The 19,558-nt window shown below is 38.8% G+C and overlaps 1 protein-coding gene across 7 annotated transcripts in view; it reads left to right on the top strand.

Moving 5' to 3' along the window:
• Nucleotides 1-19,558, top strand: part of SIK3 (SIK family kinase 3) — a 248,299-nt gene that overhangs the window by 127,604 nt on the left and 101,137 nt on the right. For all 7 annotated transcript variants that reach the window (XM_059181601.1, XM_059181603.1, XM_059181602.1 and 4 more), the window contains exons 2-3: nucleotides 1,989-2,105; nucleotides 5,261-5,324. In XM_059181601.1, the coding sequence (XP_059037584.1) occupies nucleotides 1,989-2,105; nucleotides 5,261-5,324 (181 nt within the window). The remainder of the gene's footprint in view (nucleotides 1-1,988; nucleotides 2,106-5,260; nucleotides 5,325-19,558) is intronic.

Below are 19,558 nucleotides of genomic sequence, written 5' to 3'. Positions count from 1 at the left end.
GGGATGATAGAAGACTTCTTCTAGGAGATCGAACAGCTGGTGTGATTTGTTAACGATTCTGCTCTTTCTCTTCATATAATTTCCTAACCCCTTCTCAGCCTATCCCAGTTCTTTCTTTTCTCAAGTTCTGCTTTATTTGTGAAGTCTTTCCCTGTGTCTGCTTCTCCCCCCAGTGAAGGTCATACTCTATCCTCTGTTTTTTTTTGTTTTTTTTTTAAAGATTTTATTTATTTAATTGACAGACAAGAGATCACAAGTAGGCAGAGAGAGAGAGGAGAAAGCAGGCTCCCTGCCAAGCAGAGAGCACCATGCGGGACTCGATCCCAGGCCCCTAAGATCATGACCTGAGTGGAAGGCAGAGGCTTAATCCACTAAGCCACCCAGGCGCCCTCCATCCTCTGTTCTACCATCATACCTTGCTTATAGCTTTGTTGATTCTGTTTCCAACACATTCTTATCACATTCCATCATTAGGCAGGGATTGGACGCTCTTGGAATTGAGCTGAAATTTGTCTCCTTGGGCCTTTCTTCCATCAGTCCTCATTCTAATACCTGAACCAACTTCAAAGTTACTTTTACGTTAGTCATTCTTATATTGGAATCATCTACCTTGTGTAGTTCCATATAGTCTTTATTGCTCTGGGCTGAGCATTTTGATTATTGGTATTTTGCTCCCCTGGTTTTTTTTTTTAATTTTTTTCAGTAAGGTCCCTTTGCCTCTCTCAGAGTTTAGAATCATAGAATTGGAAGAATTCGAGGGGGTTAGAATTTAGCTTTGCTTGGTCCTTCATCAGACTAATATTTTTTGATTATTTACTGATCAACTAAGACAGAGATATAGATTTATTTCAGGGCAACATAGTATTTTGAGTATATCACTAAGAATAGTGAAGAAGTTTAGATTTGGTAGAGTAAAAAAAATTCTTCGTCTTTCATTCTGTTTTAAAATATATGTGCCAGACGCCTGGGTGACTCATTCGTTAAGTGTCTGCCTTCGGCTCAGGTCATGATCCTAGGGTTCTGGGATCGAGCCCCGCATTGGGCTCCCTGCTCAGCGGGAAGCCTGCTTCTCCCTCTCCCACTCCCCCTGGTTTTGTTCCCTCTCTCACTGTATCTCTCTTTTTTGAATGAATAAAATCTTAAAAAAATAATAAAAATGTGTATGCTGCTGGATAGCTTAACAATGATGGGCAAAATAGATGTTTGTTGCTAAGCAGTGTATATATAGTACAGAAAGATCTTCAGATTTTTAGAACATTACCATTAAGAATTTGATGAAGCCAACCAGCCTGGGCTTTAATCCTGGATCTGGTGCATCCTAGCTGTAAATGACTTAATCTAGGGTAAATTACTTCATCTCTATGTGTCAGTTTCCCTATTTGTGAAATAAGGTTAACAGTAATGTAAAGTATTGTGAGGTATCAGTGGTTTAGTACTTGGAAAGCATTAAGGATTCTGCTTGGTGCCCAGTAATGTTCCGTATATAGTGACTCTGCTACTACCCTGCTGTACCCCGCCACTACTACTATTGAGTTATGTTAGCACCTGGTGAGCTGTGGGATGCACCAGCGGAATTTCTGGTCAAACCTTACTAACTCGTCCTGTATTTGTCCTTTAAGCATTTCCTCTTCGCAAGAGAGAGACCCGGCGTACCATCGTCTGCATCAAAGCATGATTTGCCAGACTGTGATCCCATCTGTGGAGTTAGGAAGTATTTTGTTTGTCTTAGGGTTTTACCGTTGGAGCAGTTTAAGAAATGGCAGAAAGACCCATTAGCTTTTGAAATCTGTTCCTTTGAGACCAACTTGCTAGGAATCCATTTCATGCCTTTTTAAAAAGAGTAAAATAATTTTCTTCATTGACATTCTGTAAACAAAATGCTGGTAATTTGCGTTATGTGGAATGTAACGTCTTAAAGTGGATTTAATTTTCTGTAGTGAACTGCTTTTAATCATGCATCAGAGTAAATTTTCTTCCTCTGTTCTCAGGTTGCTATCAAGATCATAGACAAGACCCAGCTGGATGAAGAAAACTTGAAGAAGATTTTCCGGGAAGTTCAAATTATGAAAATGCTTTGCCACCCCCATATCATCAGGCTGTACCAGGTAGGCTCCTTTGTGATAGAGCCTATGGGAGCGAAGAACCCAGAATAGCCACTTGTGTGTATAGAAGAAAAGGTGTCTGGGTGAACATCTGCAGCATTTCTTGGTTTCTGTGTTCACACGTTTATCCTACTGTTTTCCTGCCCACTCGGCACTCAGGTTTCATCTGGCTCTTTACTAGTAAAGTCCGCCTTACCCACGTAAGCCTTTTAAGTTTGTTCTTTAAAACATGGGTATCATTCTGTGTGGGGATTACGCCAAAGTATTATTCAGAAGATGTCAAGAACTTATTTATGTAGATCCGAATCCTAAAACAGAATGGAAAAGCCAAAGGAACAGAGAATTTTTAGGGATGAAAAGCTAGCGGTTAATAGAGTATTATCTTTTTATAACATTCCTTAAGTACTCCTTTCTGTGATCCCGGTATGACTTAAGGATGGCAAAGGGTATTTTAAGTATGGCCCCTTTGTCAGTTAGAACCCACCTCTTTTCTAGTAGGGCCCTAGACTTTGTTTCCTAAGGTAGCATTTGATAAGCACTTCAAGATTGATTTGGTGTAATGGAAGAGATTTCCATTCTGGTTTTCTTAGCTTCCCAAGAATCGTGCACATTTCCTGCCATCCTCAACAACGATTCCCTTACCTTACTGCAAAAGCAGTAAATCTAATGATGAATTTCAAGCCAGATAGGAAAAGAGGACCTTGCCTTAGCAGGCTGGTGGAAGAGACATTTTGGGAGGGGTGGGGCTTTGGGGTGCTTCTCAGGTTGCACCGTGTAGGCAGCTACAGCTCTGCCTCTGCCCAGGGCCAGCCCTGCTCACTGCTTTCTACTAGAACAGCCATCACCTACTTGTCCAGGAAGTGGCCACCCACTAGGTTCATCTGTTGCTGTTAGTCTGCAGTAACAGTCACTGGCCCAGGCATGGCACCGTGTGTGAGGGTGGAGGTTCAATGGGCAGGCTTTCATAGTTGTTAATTTAATGGAAAAGAAAGCAAATCGTGATGTTAGTGTGTATGGTTAAGGCTACAGCTCTAGGGCTCTTTTCTGGCATCAGCTGCTCACATCATGAAATGAATTAGATCAGCAGGAGCCAACTTGTTGAAATTTATCAGACTCAGTTCTGTTGAACCACGCCTACATCGTGCCCCAGAAGCAGACCCGTGAAAGCTTCCTAGTGTTGCCTGAAGCCTTGTGTCTGCAAACTCGGAGGTGTCTATCTAACCTCTGCTTCCTTCCTATCCTGATCAACTGAGGAAACTTCTTGACCTCACTTTTTAAAATAAATCATCTCTAAATAGTTGTGGGGCTTATGAGGCTGACTTTTCTCAAGAGGTTAACTTGTCGGTCTTAACCTTATAACTAAATTATCCAAGTTGATCTTTCTTACCCAAGATTTCATTAGCTGGCAGGAGTTCTCATACTTTCAGCCCTGACTTTGAACAATGTCCTCTTTTAAGCTTTAATTTTGCTCTCTGGCAGCAAGTATTGTTAATGGGGGATTCCGGGCTGCCAAGGTGAATGGCTGTCAAGTTGTCTTTGTAAATAGTATCCAGGTAGTTTTCAGGTCATTTGCCAAAACTTCAGTCCTGTCAGTTTCTAGAGGGAGCCAAATACAGGTAACTGTGTAGGAAAGACTTTGAGCTACTGAAAAATTTAACAGGAAAGGAACATTTGCAGTCAATAAAAGTCTGTACACCCAGGGGTACAAAAGAGATTTATAGTATGACATTTACTTTTTTCTTTTCTTTTTTTTTCTCAATACCTGCTTATGTTTAGAGCACTTATGTTTGTTATTGTTATGTAAATCAACATACAGAAAGAGCCTGGTGGCAATGCATGTAACAAACAATGAGCTAATATCACCAATATAGAGAGTTCTTAAAAATTAAAGAGAAAAAAAGGACGATACAGTTAATAGATTAGAAAAGTACTGTGCACTTATAAGATGGAATACCATGAAACCATTCAGAAGATCTGTGGTTATAACACATAATGCTGTTATATGATATTGATGTGTAAAGATGTCAACGATCAAGTAACGGAAATAATTTAGCAAAATAATTAACTGTGACTTACGGTGAAAGTCTAAAATTCTCTTCTCCAATATGATAGCCACTGGCCACACATGGCTATTGAGTATTAAAATGTGGCTAGAGTGAATGAGGAACTGAATTTTTAATTTTAATACTTTTCATTAATGTGAAAACCAAAGTAGTTTATGATTAAATTTTTTTGAGATGATAATATTTTGGGTACACTGACTAAATAAAATATTAGAGTTAATTGCATTTTATTTTTTTTACTTATTAATGTGGCTATTAGAAAAGTTAAAATTATATATGAGGCCTGTATTTTTTTTCCATTGGTCAACACTGCTCTAGAATGATACAGAATAAATTAGCTTATTAACAGTGTTTCCTTTGGGAGAATAAAATGGAGGGGGCTGGGAAGAAGGAAATCTTTGGCCTTTTTAAAAAAATGTAGCAGCTATTTAAGAAGTTTATCATGAGCATAGATGCTCATATATTACTTTAAAAAATATTTAATGTAAAAGGTAAAGAAGAAAGAAAGGACTGCCAACACACTACAACTAAGTAAGAAAGGCAAAATAGGGACCAAAACAAAATACAAATGAGTAGATTACTTGAACTTTTGAGTATTTACATTATTATTCCCAATTTTGAATAAGTGGATACAGGAGGAAAGTTGTTATTTCCATTAAAAAAACATATCCACATGTAATTCCCCCTTGTTTTTCCCAGGCTTTGTTTTCGCTTTGATTGACTTTTGTGGGTGAGGGGGGGCATTTTTGAACTTGAAGTGATCAATGTTGAATGTGAACTTTCTGATTCTTGGCAGCTTCTTTGCTTCTCACTTTTGTGGAGCTTACGAGATCGCAGAGGCCTCAAGGAACAACAAAAGGATGGTCTCTCAAGCAGTAAATATGTCCTACTTAAAAGAACGAGGACGAATGCCTGTTTTCCCCATTTCTTCATTTATGCCTGTTCCCCACTCCGGTGTTTTAAATTTTAAATTTCCTTTAAGCAGTAATGGTTATTAATATTTCAAATGACAAAAGAGGAGTCATTAGTTTCTCTTCCTATGATATCAGCCTGTCATTTGTGTCACTGTCTGTTGCTTTCCTGCCTTTGTACCAGGTTATGGAGACAGAGCGGATGATTTATCTGGTGACAGAATATGCTAGTGGAGGGGAAATATTTGGTAAGTACCTCTATTGCATTCTTTAAAAAGCTATCGAGCACACCCTAGCGAACCTAAAATAACTGGTCAGTGCCTTTGCCACTTGAGCAGCTGTCACTTGATGCTGTCCCTCAGCGCTATCATTTTCGATCAAGAATTTTATTTTGGTTTACCTGTTTAAGTCCCTTCACTGTCTTTGTTTCCTCAGCAAAGCTGTTTTGTTTATTCCAGGGAGGTGTTGACAGTGGAGATTACAGATCTCCCAAAACAAACACCTCTACTGAACGTGGGACCGAGGGTCTTTGCTTTGCCGGATTCCACTGGGGGTTACCACATGTGGCAGAACTGCCTGGTGTGTGGGCCTCTGTTGTGTGAGAAAAGAGACACTGGGAGCAAACAGTCTCATTCTAGTGCTTTCTTTAAACTTTGTTTAAATATAACATGTAACTATATTCTGTACCATGTGTTCACCGTTCCCTGGATGGTTCTTCTGTTGGGAGGTTTTGTCTACAGTAACTATTTTTTCCTCTAAGACATCACGCAGCATCAGAATTAAGCAGTGAAATCTGCTACCAGGAAATCAGACTTTTTGAGGTGGTAAAACTGACCAAAAAAATTTCTTTTATAACAGTGATAAATGGAGCCAAGCAGAGGTAAAAGCTAAATTTCCAAATATGCTTTGACATGTCTTTTTATTCTTTCTTAATTGATTTGTTTTGTTTTGTAAGTAAAGAGAAAGGTTTCTCCTTATACTTTACATTTGTCTAGTTTATTTTTTTTAGTTGTGTTTTGGTTTCAGTTGTGGTCAGAAATTTTTTGTCTTTTGAATATTGGTGCTTTCTAATTTAAGTACATTTAAAAGCATGAGGTCACTTTTAAAGTGCAATATTCTTATTGATGACTGGTCAGTTGTGACTGTATGGAGTGTGTGTGTGTGTGTGTGTGTGTGTGTGTGTTAAAGTTTCCCTGGAATCTTATAATTTGGGCCTAAGAAGCTTCAGTCTTTTTTACAGGAGTTATCGTCATTTCTTAATAGTATTTTTAATTGGCTTTTTGTATGTGCTTATGCAGAAAGGTAATCCTGGGAGAAAAGAGACCTTGTCGTTTTAATGTTTATAATAATCAAAGACCCAAACCCATTGCACATCAGATCTAATAGGTAGATCTTCAGGAAAACAGATTTTAAAAAGTACAGCAAAGATAAAGTCCATTGGTCAGAGATTCTTTATGGAAATGTAGTGTAAGACATGAGGAAACAGAATAGGACTTCTTGTAGTGTTATTATAAAAGATGCAGATGAGGAAGAAAATGATGTATTTCCTAAAGAAATCATAGTGACTGCATAGGGATATAACTGCTCATGAGCTCTGATTTATTTATTTATTTTTTTTTTTTTTTAAAGATTTTTTATTTATTTGTCAGAGAGAGCGAGCGAGAGCGAGCACAGGCAGACAGAGTGGAAGGCAGAGTCAGACGGAGAAGCAGGCTCCCTGCGGAGCAAGGAGCCCAATATGGGACTCGATCCCAGGACGCTGGGATCATGACCTGAGCCGAAGGCAGCTGCTTAACCAACTGAGCCACCCAGGCGTCCCTGATTTATTTTTTTTTTTAAATGAGCTCTGATTTTTAAAAGGATCTGTATAAAAGATTTAAAAAAATGGCATGATCAGGAACACGAGCTTTAGAGGCAGTTAGGCCTGGTTTGGAGTAAGCTCCTTACCCCCTGTTTGTTGATTTAATTGGAGGAAGTTATTAAATGATTCTGGGATTCAGTTTCATGATCTGTAAAAGCACTGTCTGTCGTGTCTGCCCCACAGTTGTGAAGATTAAATCAGATCACACATAGAGAGTCCTCAATCATACACATACTGATCCTTCACATCCATGTGAAAGAACAGCTGGGAGGGGGCGCCTGGGTGGCTCAGTGGGTTAAAGCCTCTGCCTTCAGCTCAGGTCATGGTCCCAGGGTCCTGGGATCGAGCCCCGCATCGGGCTTTCTGCTCGGTAGGGAGCCTGCTTCCTCCTCTCTCTCTGCCTGCCTCTCTGCCTACTTGTGATCTCTCTGTCAAATAAATAAATTAATTAAATCTTAAAAAAAAAAAAAAAAAGAACAGTTGGGAGATTGACTTCTGTCATGACAGTGTGAGGAGCTCTGCTGACCCTCTTTCCAATGAAACATGAAAATGATGAAAAACCTCCAAAACCATAGTCCTAAGTTTGAATAGCAAATGAAGAGACATTTATTCAAGAACATCTATGAAAATTTGGTAAGAAATGAGAGTGGGGTTTTTAAAAAAGATTTTATTTATTTATTTGAGAGAGAGAGAGAGAGAATGAGCAGAGGAAAGAGAAGCAGACTCTCCGATGAGTAGGGAGACAGATGCAGGACTCAATGACCTGAGCCGAAGGCAGATGCTTAACCAACTGAGCCACCCAGGTGCCTCTGAGAGTGGTTTTTAAACCAGTACAGTTCCCTCCTTCCTCCTTGCCAGCACAGTGAGGTAGAAATTCCAATTAGGACTACTGTGGCCTAGAACACAAGTCCCCCCAACCCCAACCTAGACTCTTAGCTCCTGGGAGGAACACGATATCAGCATTCTCTTCCTGTCTCCAGCTGCCTGTTTTTGCAGCCAAGTCCTAGGTGAATGTCATGCAGGAGCGGGGACTCTCTTTGGCCTAGCCCCTACTTGTGGAATTTGGTTGTGGCATGTTGAGAATACTGGAGCCCAGATCATTCTTGCCTCAGATTGTAAGTTGGTTGTTCCATCCCAGGAGGGGAATACTGAGAGGACCCCAGCCTGTGTCCTGTCTCCTTCCACTGAGCTCTCAGTTCCTACAGTGGAATTACCACTCAGATAGAACTTTGCCATTGTCCCCCACACCTAGCTTAGAGCCCTGGCTCAGAAATTCGCCCAGAGGGAGAAACAAGCCATAAAACTGATCATTCCTAATTTGTTCACAGAGGAACAGACTTCATTTGCAACAGAGAAGGAAGAACTTGAAGCCTAAAAGTATTCTAAAGTATAGTGGAAGTTGTGGTAAAGAACTTTATATTCTAGGAGAGATTCAGGGAATAAAAATTACAACAGCCTTCCAGAGACTGGAACAAAAAATCAAACACTGATCTCAGAAACTATTCCTTCAAAGGAACCAGAATTTGATTGGCTTGTTTATAGACCAGTTTATTCCCCAGGGCATTGTTGAAAACAATAGAGCAACCCGCCAGCAATTATTGAAGTTTAACAGCTGGGTGTGGTCAAGGAAGAGAGCCCTCCTGAACCATGATGATCCAGTGATCTGAGGGTGACTGTGGATATACCAAATCTGTGCTTCCCTGAGGAACAACGTTAGAAGCTGAACACTGTGGTTGGGGGAATAAATTTCACTGAAATAGTCCACTAGTCACTAAACAAATAAGTAAATAACAATAACATTTTCTAGAAGGAGAAAGGCATACCCGTACCCAGAGGTGCTATGATACATTATCTAAAATGTGTAGTTTCCAACAATAAGGAAATAGGAGACATGCAGAGAAGCAGGAAAGTATGAGCCATGCACTGGAAAAAAAACAAGCCAAGAAGCTGTCAGAGACACCGCATGTCAGATTTATCAGGAAAAGACTTTAATGTAGCCATTATAGACATGTTCATAGAAATAAAGTAACTCACAATTAAAGTACCAAAGGAAGATATGATGATGATGTCATATCAAATTAGAGTATAAATAAAGAAATAAAGATCATTAAGAAAATGAACCACATGGGAACTATGTGGAATTGGAAAATAAAATAACTGAAATTAAAAAATTCATTAGCTAAGCCTAACTCTAGACTTGACCTGGAGAAGAAGAAGCAGTTGTGTAGATAGATTGATGGAGATCATATAACTTTAAGAAGAAAGAGAAAAACAAACTAGGAACAATGAGCATAGCCTCAAAGAAATGTAGGACAGTATCAAGTGCAACAACATATGTCTAATGGGAGTACCAAAAGATGAGAGAGAAAGGAAAAGAAAAATATATGCAAGGAAATAATGCCTGTAAACTTCACCAATTATTGAAAAACAATAATTTATGTAGGCAGAAAGCTAAACAAAATCCAAGTAGGATTACACACAAAGAGATCCTCAAACAGATAGCTTGTGAAAGAATAGTGGAAGTCAAAGACAAGGAGAAAATATCAAAAGCAGCAAGAGAAAGATGAGGTGTCACTTAAAGGGAGCTCCCTTAGGTTCACGTTGGACTTTTCAGCACAAAAAATGGAGGCCAGAAAGCAATAGGATAGCATTTTCAAAGTGTTCAAAGAGAAAAACTTATTAACCAAAGTCTTACCTCCAGTAAAGCTATTTTTCAAAAATGAAGGCAAAATAAAGCCTTCACCCAATAATAAAAAAATGAGAGAATTCCCTGATCTTGGAAATTGGAGAGGCCCACCTTATAAGAAATACACAAGAAAGTTATTTAGGGTAAAAGCAGGTAACCCCAGATGGTAATTTGGGTTCACCAATAAAGAACACCAATAAAGGTAATTACATAATTGTAAAAGACAGAAGAGATGCATACTTTTTCCTTTCTCCTCTTAATATATTTAAGAAGCAGTTGTATGAAATTATATATATGTATGATTTCATACATATATATGTATGATATGTGTGTGTGTGTGTGTGTGTATAAAATACATTCCCTATAATGTAACATATGTATAATATATTTGCCAATAACGGCACAAAGGAGGTGTGTGATAAAAGCTACAGTGGGCTGAGGATATCACTAAGGATAGTAAAGAATAATTGCAACAATGTATTGTTGGATTTATAACATTAATTGATGTGATGTTTATTAAAAATTACTACAAAAATAAAAGGAATAGATCTATAAAAGAGTAATAGTTCCATATAATCACTGGAAAATTAAGCTAACATAAGTTAGAAGCCCATTTGGATAGGATAAAATATATACAGTAAACCCTAGAGCATTCACTAAAAAACATTTTTTTTTAATATAATGTAGGGTAGCCTAGGTGACTCAGCCGGTTAAATGTCCAACTCTTGATTTCAGCTCAGGTCTTGAATTCAGGGTCATGTGATTGAGCCCTACATTGGGCTCCTTGGTGGGCATGGATCCTGCTTAAGATTCTTTCCTTCCTGCTCTCCCTACCTCCCTCTCCCTCTACCCCATCTCTCTGCTCATGTATGCTCTGTTGCTAAAAGCAAAAAACCCAAAAGACATTGGAAAAGATAGAACAAACCAAACCTAAACCAAACTGAAGGAAGGAGACAATAAAAATTATAGCAGAAATTAATTAAACAGGGAATAGAAAAAAAAATAGAGATAGCCAAGACACCAGATGCTTGTTCTTTGAAATGATCAACAAAACTGAGATCTTTAACTAGTCTGACTAAGAGATAGAGAAAGACTCAAATTACTGAAATAAAAAATGAAGAAGCAAACATTACCACTCACCTTAAAGAAATAAAAATTATTATAAAGGAATAGCTGAACAGTTATAAACCAACAGATAATTTAACATAGATAAAATGGACAAATTCCTGGAAAGACACAAACTATTAAAACTGATTCAAGAAGAGATAGGCAATCTGAGTAGGTATATTAAGTAAAGAGACTGAAGCGGTAATCAAAAAACTACGTATAAAGTCCAGGCCCAGATGGCATCACTGGTGAATTCTACCAGATATTTGAAGAAGAATTAATAACAGTTCTTCTTAAAAAGAACGCTTCTTTAAAAAAAGAATGAGAATGGATACTTCCCTACGCATTCTGTGAGGTCAGTTGGTATTACCTTGATGCTAATACGAGACAAAGATATCACAAGAAAAGAAGACTTCAGGGCAATATTCCTTGTGACTGTGGATGCAAAAATCCTCAACAAAATAGTTAGCATGCAAAAAGAATTAATTACACACGGGGTGCCTGGGTAGCTCAGTCGATTAAGTGTCTGACTGTTGATTTGGGCTCAAGTCATGACTTTGGTTCAGGCTTTGCACTAGACATGGAGCCTGCATGGAATTTTCTCTCTCCCTCTTCCCCAACACCTCGCCCCAACCCTCTCTGGCCGGGGGGTTGGGGGGGGTGTGGGGGTTGGGGGAGGGGGAGAATTTCACACTATGACCAAGTGGAACTTACCCCAGGAATGCAAGGTTGGTTATCCATACTACAAAAAGCCATTAATGTAATACATCATATCAATGAAAGAAGAAACAAAAATGACACAATTGTATCAGATGCAGAAAAAGCACTTGACAGAATCCAACATCTTTTCAAGATAAAAACACTCAACAAACTAGAAGTAGAAGGGAATTTTCTTTATCTGATAAAGAATCTCTGAAAAACCCATAGCTAACATCATACTTAATGGTGATCAGCTAGATGCTTTTTCCTCCAATTAGGAATAAAACAAAGATTTCATCTCTCTCCATTTCTATTTTTTTTTTTTTTTTTTTTTTTTTTTTTTTTAAAGATTTTATTCATTTATTTGACAGAGAGAGATCACAAGCAGGTAGAGAGGCACACAGAGAGAGAGGAGGAAGCAGGATCCCCACTGAGCAGAGAGCCTGATGCGGGGCTCGATCCCAGGACCCTGAGATCATGACCTGAGCCGAAGGCAGCGGCTTAACCACTGAGCCACCCAGGCGCCCCTCTCCATTTCTATTTAAACATTGTATTGGAGGTTCTAGTCACAGTGGTTAGGCAAAGAAAGTCTTACATAAAAGACATCTAGATTGGAACAGCGGAAGTAAAACTAACTCTACTCACAGATGACATGATCTTATATATAGAAGATCCTAAAGAATCCACTGAAAAACTATAAGAATGACATAAAAGCTCAGCAAGTTTGCAGGATATGCAATATACATTGCATGTTGAGCAATATACACAAATCAGTTGTATTTCTATATCCTTATAGTGAGCAATCTGAAAGTGAAAGGAAACAATTCAGTTTACAATAACATCAATAAGAATAAAATAATCAGGAATAAATTTAACAGAAGAAATGCAAATTTTATGGTTTGAAAAGTACAAAAACAGTGTTGAAATAAATTTAAGAAGATCTAAATGAGGGGCGCCTGGGTGGCTCAGTGGGTTAAGCCGCTGCCTTCGGCTCAGGTCATGATCTCAGGGTCCTGGGATCGAGTCCCGCATCGGGCTCTCTGCTCAGCAGGGAGCCTGCTTCCCTCTCTCTCTCTCTCTCTCTCTGCCTGCCTCTCCATCTACTTGTGATTTCTCTCTGTCAAATGAATAAATAAAATCTTAAAAAAAAAAATAAGAAGATCTAAATGATGGGAAAAACATCCCATGTTCGTGGATTGTATGGGTTAACGTTGTTAAGATGGCAATACCACTCACTGCCCAAACTGATAATTACATTCAGTACCATCCCCATCAGAATCGGAGCTGGCATTTTTGTAGAAATTGACAAGTGGATTATAAAATTTTTGTGCAATTATAAGGGACCCAGAATAGGCAAGTCAGTCTTGAAAAAGACCAACGCAGATCAGGGTGATGCAAGCACAAGTCAAGGAACACGGACTATAAGTCAAGGACACCACTAGATGAGGTGTAGAAAAGATTCTCCCCTAAAGCCTCCAGGTAGAGTGAAGCCCTGGTAATACCTCAATTTTGGACTTACTGCTTCCACAACTGTGAGTGACTAAATTACTGTTACCTTACATCACCTACCTTGTGATTAGTTGTTTCAGCACCCTGGGAAATTAATACTGAAGAAGACAGGATTTGGGCACAATTTCAGAATATCTCCCCATAAAATGCTCGGCATGAACAAAGGAGAAAAGCAATTACCAGGTGGAGGTGGAGATTCATATTAGTGTCACGTGGATGAAGGCATTAAAGAAAGAATGCCTTGTTGGATTCTTGCTGGAATTAACTATGAGGAACAGAGTATTGCAGGAATGTTGTAGCCTGATTGAAAGATTTCAGGATGAGAGAAAGCAGGGCATACTCATATTCCTTAAGTTGTGTAGTGTGCTTTAATTATAGACTGTATGTGAGAAAATGGCCGGAAATGAGGCTGGTAGGATAGGAAATGCTCAATAAATTATGAAGGGCTTTGAATGACATTTCTGACTTGGCCAATTCCCCTATCGTACCCTCTCATTACACTCTATCCTTTCTTAGTGGTACTTATATCTGCTGTGGTTTTACATTTATTTTTGTAATTATGTAATGGTTCTCTTTCTACCAGACACCAGACTGCAGAAGTTCAGGGGCCATGTCAGCTCACCATTGTATCTGTCTCCACGGCTCTTCTTGCTCTCCAGTTCATACTGTTGGACTTAGATTTTCTAAGGGAAATGATCAGTAACTGTTCACTGAATGGAAGAGTGAGTGCATGAATGAACCAAGAGCATAAAAGAATTGAACATTATCTTGAATTGTTGCCATGTGAGGAAGAACTGAGATGGAACATGCTAGTGCCGGTTAGGAAGCTGTATGGTAATATCGGAGGATGAGGAGGTATTGAAGTAAGGTAGTGACTTCATCTCTTTCACTGTAATCTTGAATTACAGATATTTTTATCATCATTTTACAAAGAAATGGAGATTCAAGGAAGTTAAATAATTTGCCCAAGATGTAACTAATCAGTAACAGGGCTGAGATTTAACCCAAGAACTGTCTGACATATTTTTTCCCCATTCACCAGGTTGAGGAATCCCATCTTCTGTATAAAAAGACTTCACTGAAGTATTGGGGAGGATCTTTTATTACAAATAGAAGCCAGATTTCTGTTCTGAAATTTTAGGGTATGGACATAGCAGCAATCAATATGAAGTATTTTTTACCCTCCTGTTTTTTTTTTTTTTTAAGGTTTTTATTTATTTATTTGACAGATCACAAGTAGGCAGAGAAGAAGGCAGAGAGAGAGAGAAGGAAGCAGGCTCCCTGCTGAGCAGAGAGCCCGATGCGGGACTTGATCCCAGGACCCCGGGATCATGGCCTGAGCCAAAGGCAGAGGCTTAACCCACTGAGCCACCCAGACACCCCATTTTTTTTAAGGTTCTTATTTTACCCTTCTGTTATTAAATACCCTTTGAAAGAGAGGAAGAGAGAGATTTTTCTTCGGTGAGTGTTACTAAGATTTAGGCACAGGCAGGGGCCTCTCCTCTACTTCCATAATAACAGTTCCATCTTCTCTTTTTATTTTTTTTTTTTTATTTTTATTTTTTTTTTTTTTAAAGATTTTATTTATTTATTTGACAGAGAGAAATCACAAGTAGATGGAGAGGCAGGCAGAGAGAGAGAGAGGAGGAAGCAGGCTCCCTGCCAAGCAGAGAGCCCGATGCGGGACTCGATCCCAGGACCGTGAGATCATGACCTGAGCCGAAGGCAGCGGCTTAACCCACTGAGCCACCCAGGCGCCCCCCATCTTCTCTTTTTAAAGCTTTTGTTTTATCATTGTCTATATAAAAGAAGTGACCAGTATTCTTAGATTTTAGATTAATTAAGCATTCAGGGGATTACTAATAAATCTTTTGAAAATCAGTGTTCAAGGAGAAAATGAATAAGAGGGTTTTAAGATGATTTTTCAATTTCTGACCGTGTTATTGGTGTGAATGGTAGTGTCATTCGCTAAGATGGAGAATATAAGAGTGAAAAATAGATCAGATGAACTGTGTTATTTTAGACATGGTGAGTTTGAGGCACCAGTTAAGTGAAAGTTGTGCATCAAGTCATCGGATAATGTACTCTGGAAGTCAGAGAGAGGATGGAGACTAGGACGTTGTTTCATCAGCAGGTAGATGGTGGTTGGTCATTGATGTGGGATCATACGGAAAAGAATAGGTTTAAGGATAAGACCCTTAGTACCATTAGTACTTATGTTGAAAATAAGGCCATGAAGTATATGAAGAAATTGCTGTTGATGGAATAGGATTGTGGTATTATAAAAGCCAAGGAAAATAGGAATTTCAAAAGGAGCGTTATTGAATAATGTAGAAAGGTAAAATAGGGTAAGGATGCTGGCTTTGTGGCAGAGATGTTTTCAGGGCTCTTAGAGCTGTTTCGCTAGTGTAATAAGAATAGAAATCAGAATGCAATGGGGTGAGGTGTGAGTGCATACTGAGGAAGGGGAAGTGGAGAGTTTTAGAGAATGTTTCCTAAAGTCGATCATAGAACATGTTAATAACACCATTTAAATTGTACGCTCTAATTTATTCAAATATATTTACATAAACATGTTATATAATACAATAGCTACATTCTAAAATACATACGGATTAGAAATTGAAAATAATGAGGTAGGTAGAAGTAATAGGATTTTTTGCAATGACCCAGTGGAGAAGTTGGCAAATACTATATCTAAAGAACAAATACGATAGTGGCAGGATTGTCAAAAGTAACCATTAGGGCTCTGAAAATGAATTGGTGGCAAACATTAAATTGAGAAGCTTTAACTCATGAAAATCTTTTGAATTTGTGTTAAGAATAATGAGAGGCTTTGGCCTTTTGCCTGAGCCCCTAAAGCCTTTCCTCTCCCTCCCCCAGGGAAAGCATAATGTTACTAAGACTGGGCTGGCCTTAAATCCAGAGGCAGCTGATGTGATCTGGAAAAGACAAAACAAAACAAACAAAACCAGAAAACACCAAAAACCCTCATGCCTAGTTGTGTTGTCAGTAAAAATAGCAAGTTTGGTAGGAAACGAATGTGGAAGGCTCGGAGCTTTGCTAGCTAGAGGTTGTGCAGGATGCAGAATGGTTAACTAGCCAGAAATTTAGTAGGAGATCTTGTTAATGAGAGAACCACAACAGGGTAAGGTAAGTTCTTCATTCACATCTAGTTTACAGGGGGGTTGGTATTTGCTTGGAAGTCCTGAGAAAGCCCAGCGAAGAATAAAAGCCGAGGCCAACATTGAAACTGTCTGAACCTTGAATGCCCTCCTGCACTCTTGTCTTGTCTGCACTCTTGTCAGCAGATTTGTCACTAATCAGTGTAGACACAAGGATGACTTTAAGAAGGCCATACTAAAGAATAAAAATAAGACTTTTTTTCAAAGATTTTATTTATTTATTTGACAGACAGAGATCACAAGTAGACAGAGAAGCAGGCAGAAAGAGAGGAGGAAGCAGGCTCCCCGCTGAGCAGAGAGCCCGATGTGGGGCTTGATCCCAGGACCCTGGGATCATGACCTGAGCTGAAGGCAGAGGCTTTAACCCACTGAGCCACCCAGGTGCCCCAAGAATTTTTTTTTTTTTTTTAATTTAGCAGAAAAATCAATGGCTTCATACCACAGGGAGACGGATTCTCAAATTATTTCCAAGAAGGTTACTAAAAAAACAAGCAAACAAACAAAACAAAAGCAGCAACAACAACAGTCCTCAGGGGAAAAATCATAATCCAGAATTGGATAAACTTATTATCTATAATATTCAGTTTTATTAAAAATAACAGCAACAACAACAAACACTCTAGATGTTGAAGAAAAAACCCAGGAACATGTGATCCCTATGCAGGAAGAAAAGTAGCCAATAGAAACTTCCTCTGAGGGGCGCCTGGGTGGCTCAGTCAGTTGGACGGCTGCCTTAGGCTCAGGTTATGATCACAGGGTCCTGGGATTGAGACCTGCATCGGGCTCTCTGCTCAGCAGGGAGCCTGCTTCCCTTCCTCTCTCTCTCTGCCTGCTAGTGATCTCTCTCTCTCTGTGTCAAATAAATAAATAAACAAATAAATAAATCTCTTAAAAAAAAAAAAAAAAGAAACTTCCTCTGAGTAGGTCTAGATGTTATTTTTAGCAAAAACTTCATGGCAATTGTTATACATTTGTTCAGACAATTAAAAGAAACCATATCTAAGTGGAAAATATGACAGTGAATCAACAACTAGGGAATCTCAGTAAGGAAGTGGAAATGATAAAAAAGAACAAAATGGAAATTCTAGAGTTGAGAAGTACAGTAAATGAAATGAAAAATTAACTAGGTGTGTTCAGTAGCAGATTTTAGGTGGCAGAAGAATGAACCAGCAAACTTGAAATATTAATAGTGAAAAATCCAATCTGAAGAACAGAGAAAAAGTCACTGAAGAAAAATAATCAGTGCCTTGGAGACCTGTGGGACAAGATCAGGTGTACCAGTATATTTGTAATGGGAATCCCAGAAGGAGAAGAAAGAGGGAAAGGGACAGAAAAAAATACTTGAAGAAATGATGACCAAGAACTTCTGAAATGTATAAAAAACAATAATTTACAGTTTCAAGAAGCTCAGTGAATCTTGTTGGATGAACCCAGAAGAGATCCACATAGACACGCTTTGCCAATTTGCTGAAAGGCAAAGACAGAATCTTGAAAGTAGCAAGAGAAAAATGACTCATCATATACAGGGCAGCGACGGTATGACTTACAGCTGAGTTCTCATGAGAAAAAAATGGAGGCCAAAGGCAGTAGACTGACATATTTAAAATGCTGAGAAAAAAAAACAAAACAAAACCCCATGAACCATAAATTCTGTATCTAGCGAAACTATCCTTTAAAATGAAGGTGAAATAAACACATTCCCAAGTAACCAAAGACAGAGAATTTCTTATAAGCATACCTGCTATACAGGGAAGGAAATGCTCAAGCTGAAAGGAAATGACACAAAATGGTAACTTAAATCCATAGGAGGAAATAAAGAAAATCAGAAAAGATGAATATGTAGGAAGTAAAAGCCAAGATAAATATACTTTTTCCTCTTTTCTTCTCTTATCTTCTTTAAAAGACAAAAAGAGCTTCATGAACTATTTATAACACTTTATTTCTCCATTTCTCACATACATTGATGCAACCTAAGTACTATGGAAGTACTAAGGAAGGTTGAGGAAATGGAGTTATATTGGAATAAGGTTGCTATATTTTACCAGAATCAAGTCCATGTTAGTTGGAAGTAGATTGTGATAAATTAAGGTGCACATTGTAATCCCTGGAGCAACCACTAAGATAAAATCAGCATCCTTAGGAGGTCAGGTATATAAATGAAATGTATAAAAAACAATAATTTACAAGTTTCTTGATAAACTTGGCTATGGTGAGAAGGGAAGAGAGAGAGTCAGTAACTAAAAGGGGCATTGGTTGAATGTGTGTTTTCTTTCTTTTTTTTTCTTTTTAAAGATTTATTTATTTGAGAGAGAAAGAGAATGGGGTGGGGGAGGGGAAGGGCAGAGGGAGAAAGAAAGGATCTCAAGCAGACTCCCTGCTGAGCATAGAGCCCGACAAGGGACAAGGGGCTCCATCTCACGATCCCAAGATCATGACCTGAGCTGAAATCAGGAGTTGGGACGCTTAACTGACTGAGCCACCCAGGCGCCCCTGTTGTCTTTTTATTATATATTTGACTTTGTAGTTTATTTTGAGAGGAAGGAACAAGTAGAGCCAGAAGAATTGTAGATTTGAGGGCGGGAGAGAGATCTCATGGGGGCATTCCTCGAGGAGGTGTTGAAGGCTGGTAAGTTTGTAGAAGTATTTGTGTAAGGTTGACGTTTGGGGGATTAAAGTTTAGAGTCTGACTACCTAATATCTAGTGTTTGAAAAGTAGGATAACAGTTTGTATGCTGAGGTGAGATTGTGGAATAGCAGGTAAAGGGAATGAAGGGAGAAGGTGATAAGGGGACTCGATGAAGGACCGACAGGCAACATGGGTAGGTTAGCAGTTGTTAGAAATTGTTAACTTTATTGGGACTCCACTTGGGGCTTTTTCATGGGTTGTTTAGTTAGCAGTACTTGACAGGTTTCTTATCCAACTGAAAAACATGGTCCAGAATTTTGCAAGGTTGCTCAAGGTGTTGAGTCATGGTGCTTGGAAGTTTCTGCTCTAGGTGTAGAGCCGGGAACTTTAGCCTAATGTTGGCAGATTACGACACAAATCTGTTTGGGGCAGTAGTTGGCTGCTTGATTCCAAACTCTATTTGGTAGTACTCTTAACGCTTTGTGGCAGTCGCGCTGTATCTAGAATATTATCTTCTGTTTTGAGTACTGTATTGTATGAGGGACACCAACAGTAGAAACGTGATTAAAGATGGCAAACAGTATTTGCAATTGTTGGAGCAAGGAGTGGGTTAGAGAAGTCTAGAGGAAGTAATGGTTGAGCACAATTTTCAAGTAGGAGAGGTTTGATGAGTAGAAATCAGTTTTCCAAAGGGGTAGCATAGTCAAGACTTTAAGGTGTGAAACAGCTTTGTATATTTAGGGAACTATAGCTAGTTTTTAAAGAGGGTTAAGGGATGTGCTGGTGGTTTTTGAATTATTACAGAAATT

The sequence above is a fragment of the Mustela lutreola genome, chromosome 1, assembly GCF_030435805.1.
Source record: "Mustela lutreola isolate mMusLut2 chromosome 1, mMusLut2.pri, whole genome shotgun sequence".
NCBI lineage: Eukaryota > Metazoa > Chordata > Mammalia > Carnivora > Mustelidae > Mustela > Mustela lutreola.
This window is presented reverse-complemented; position numbering and strand designations above follow the sequence as displayed.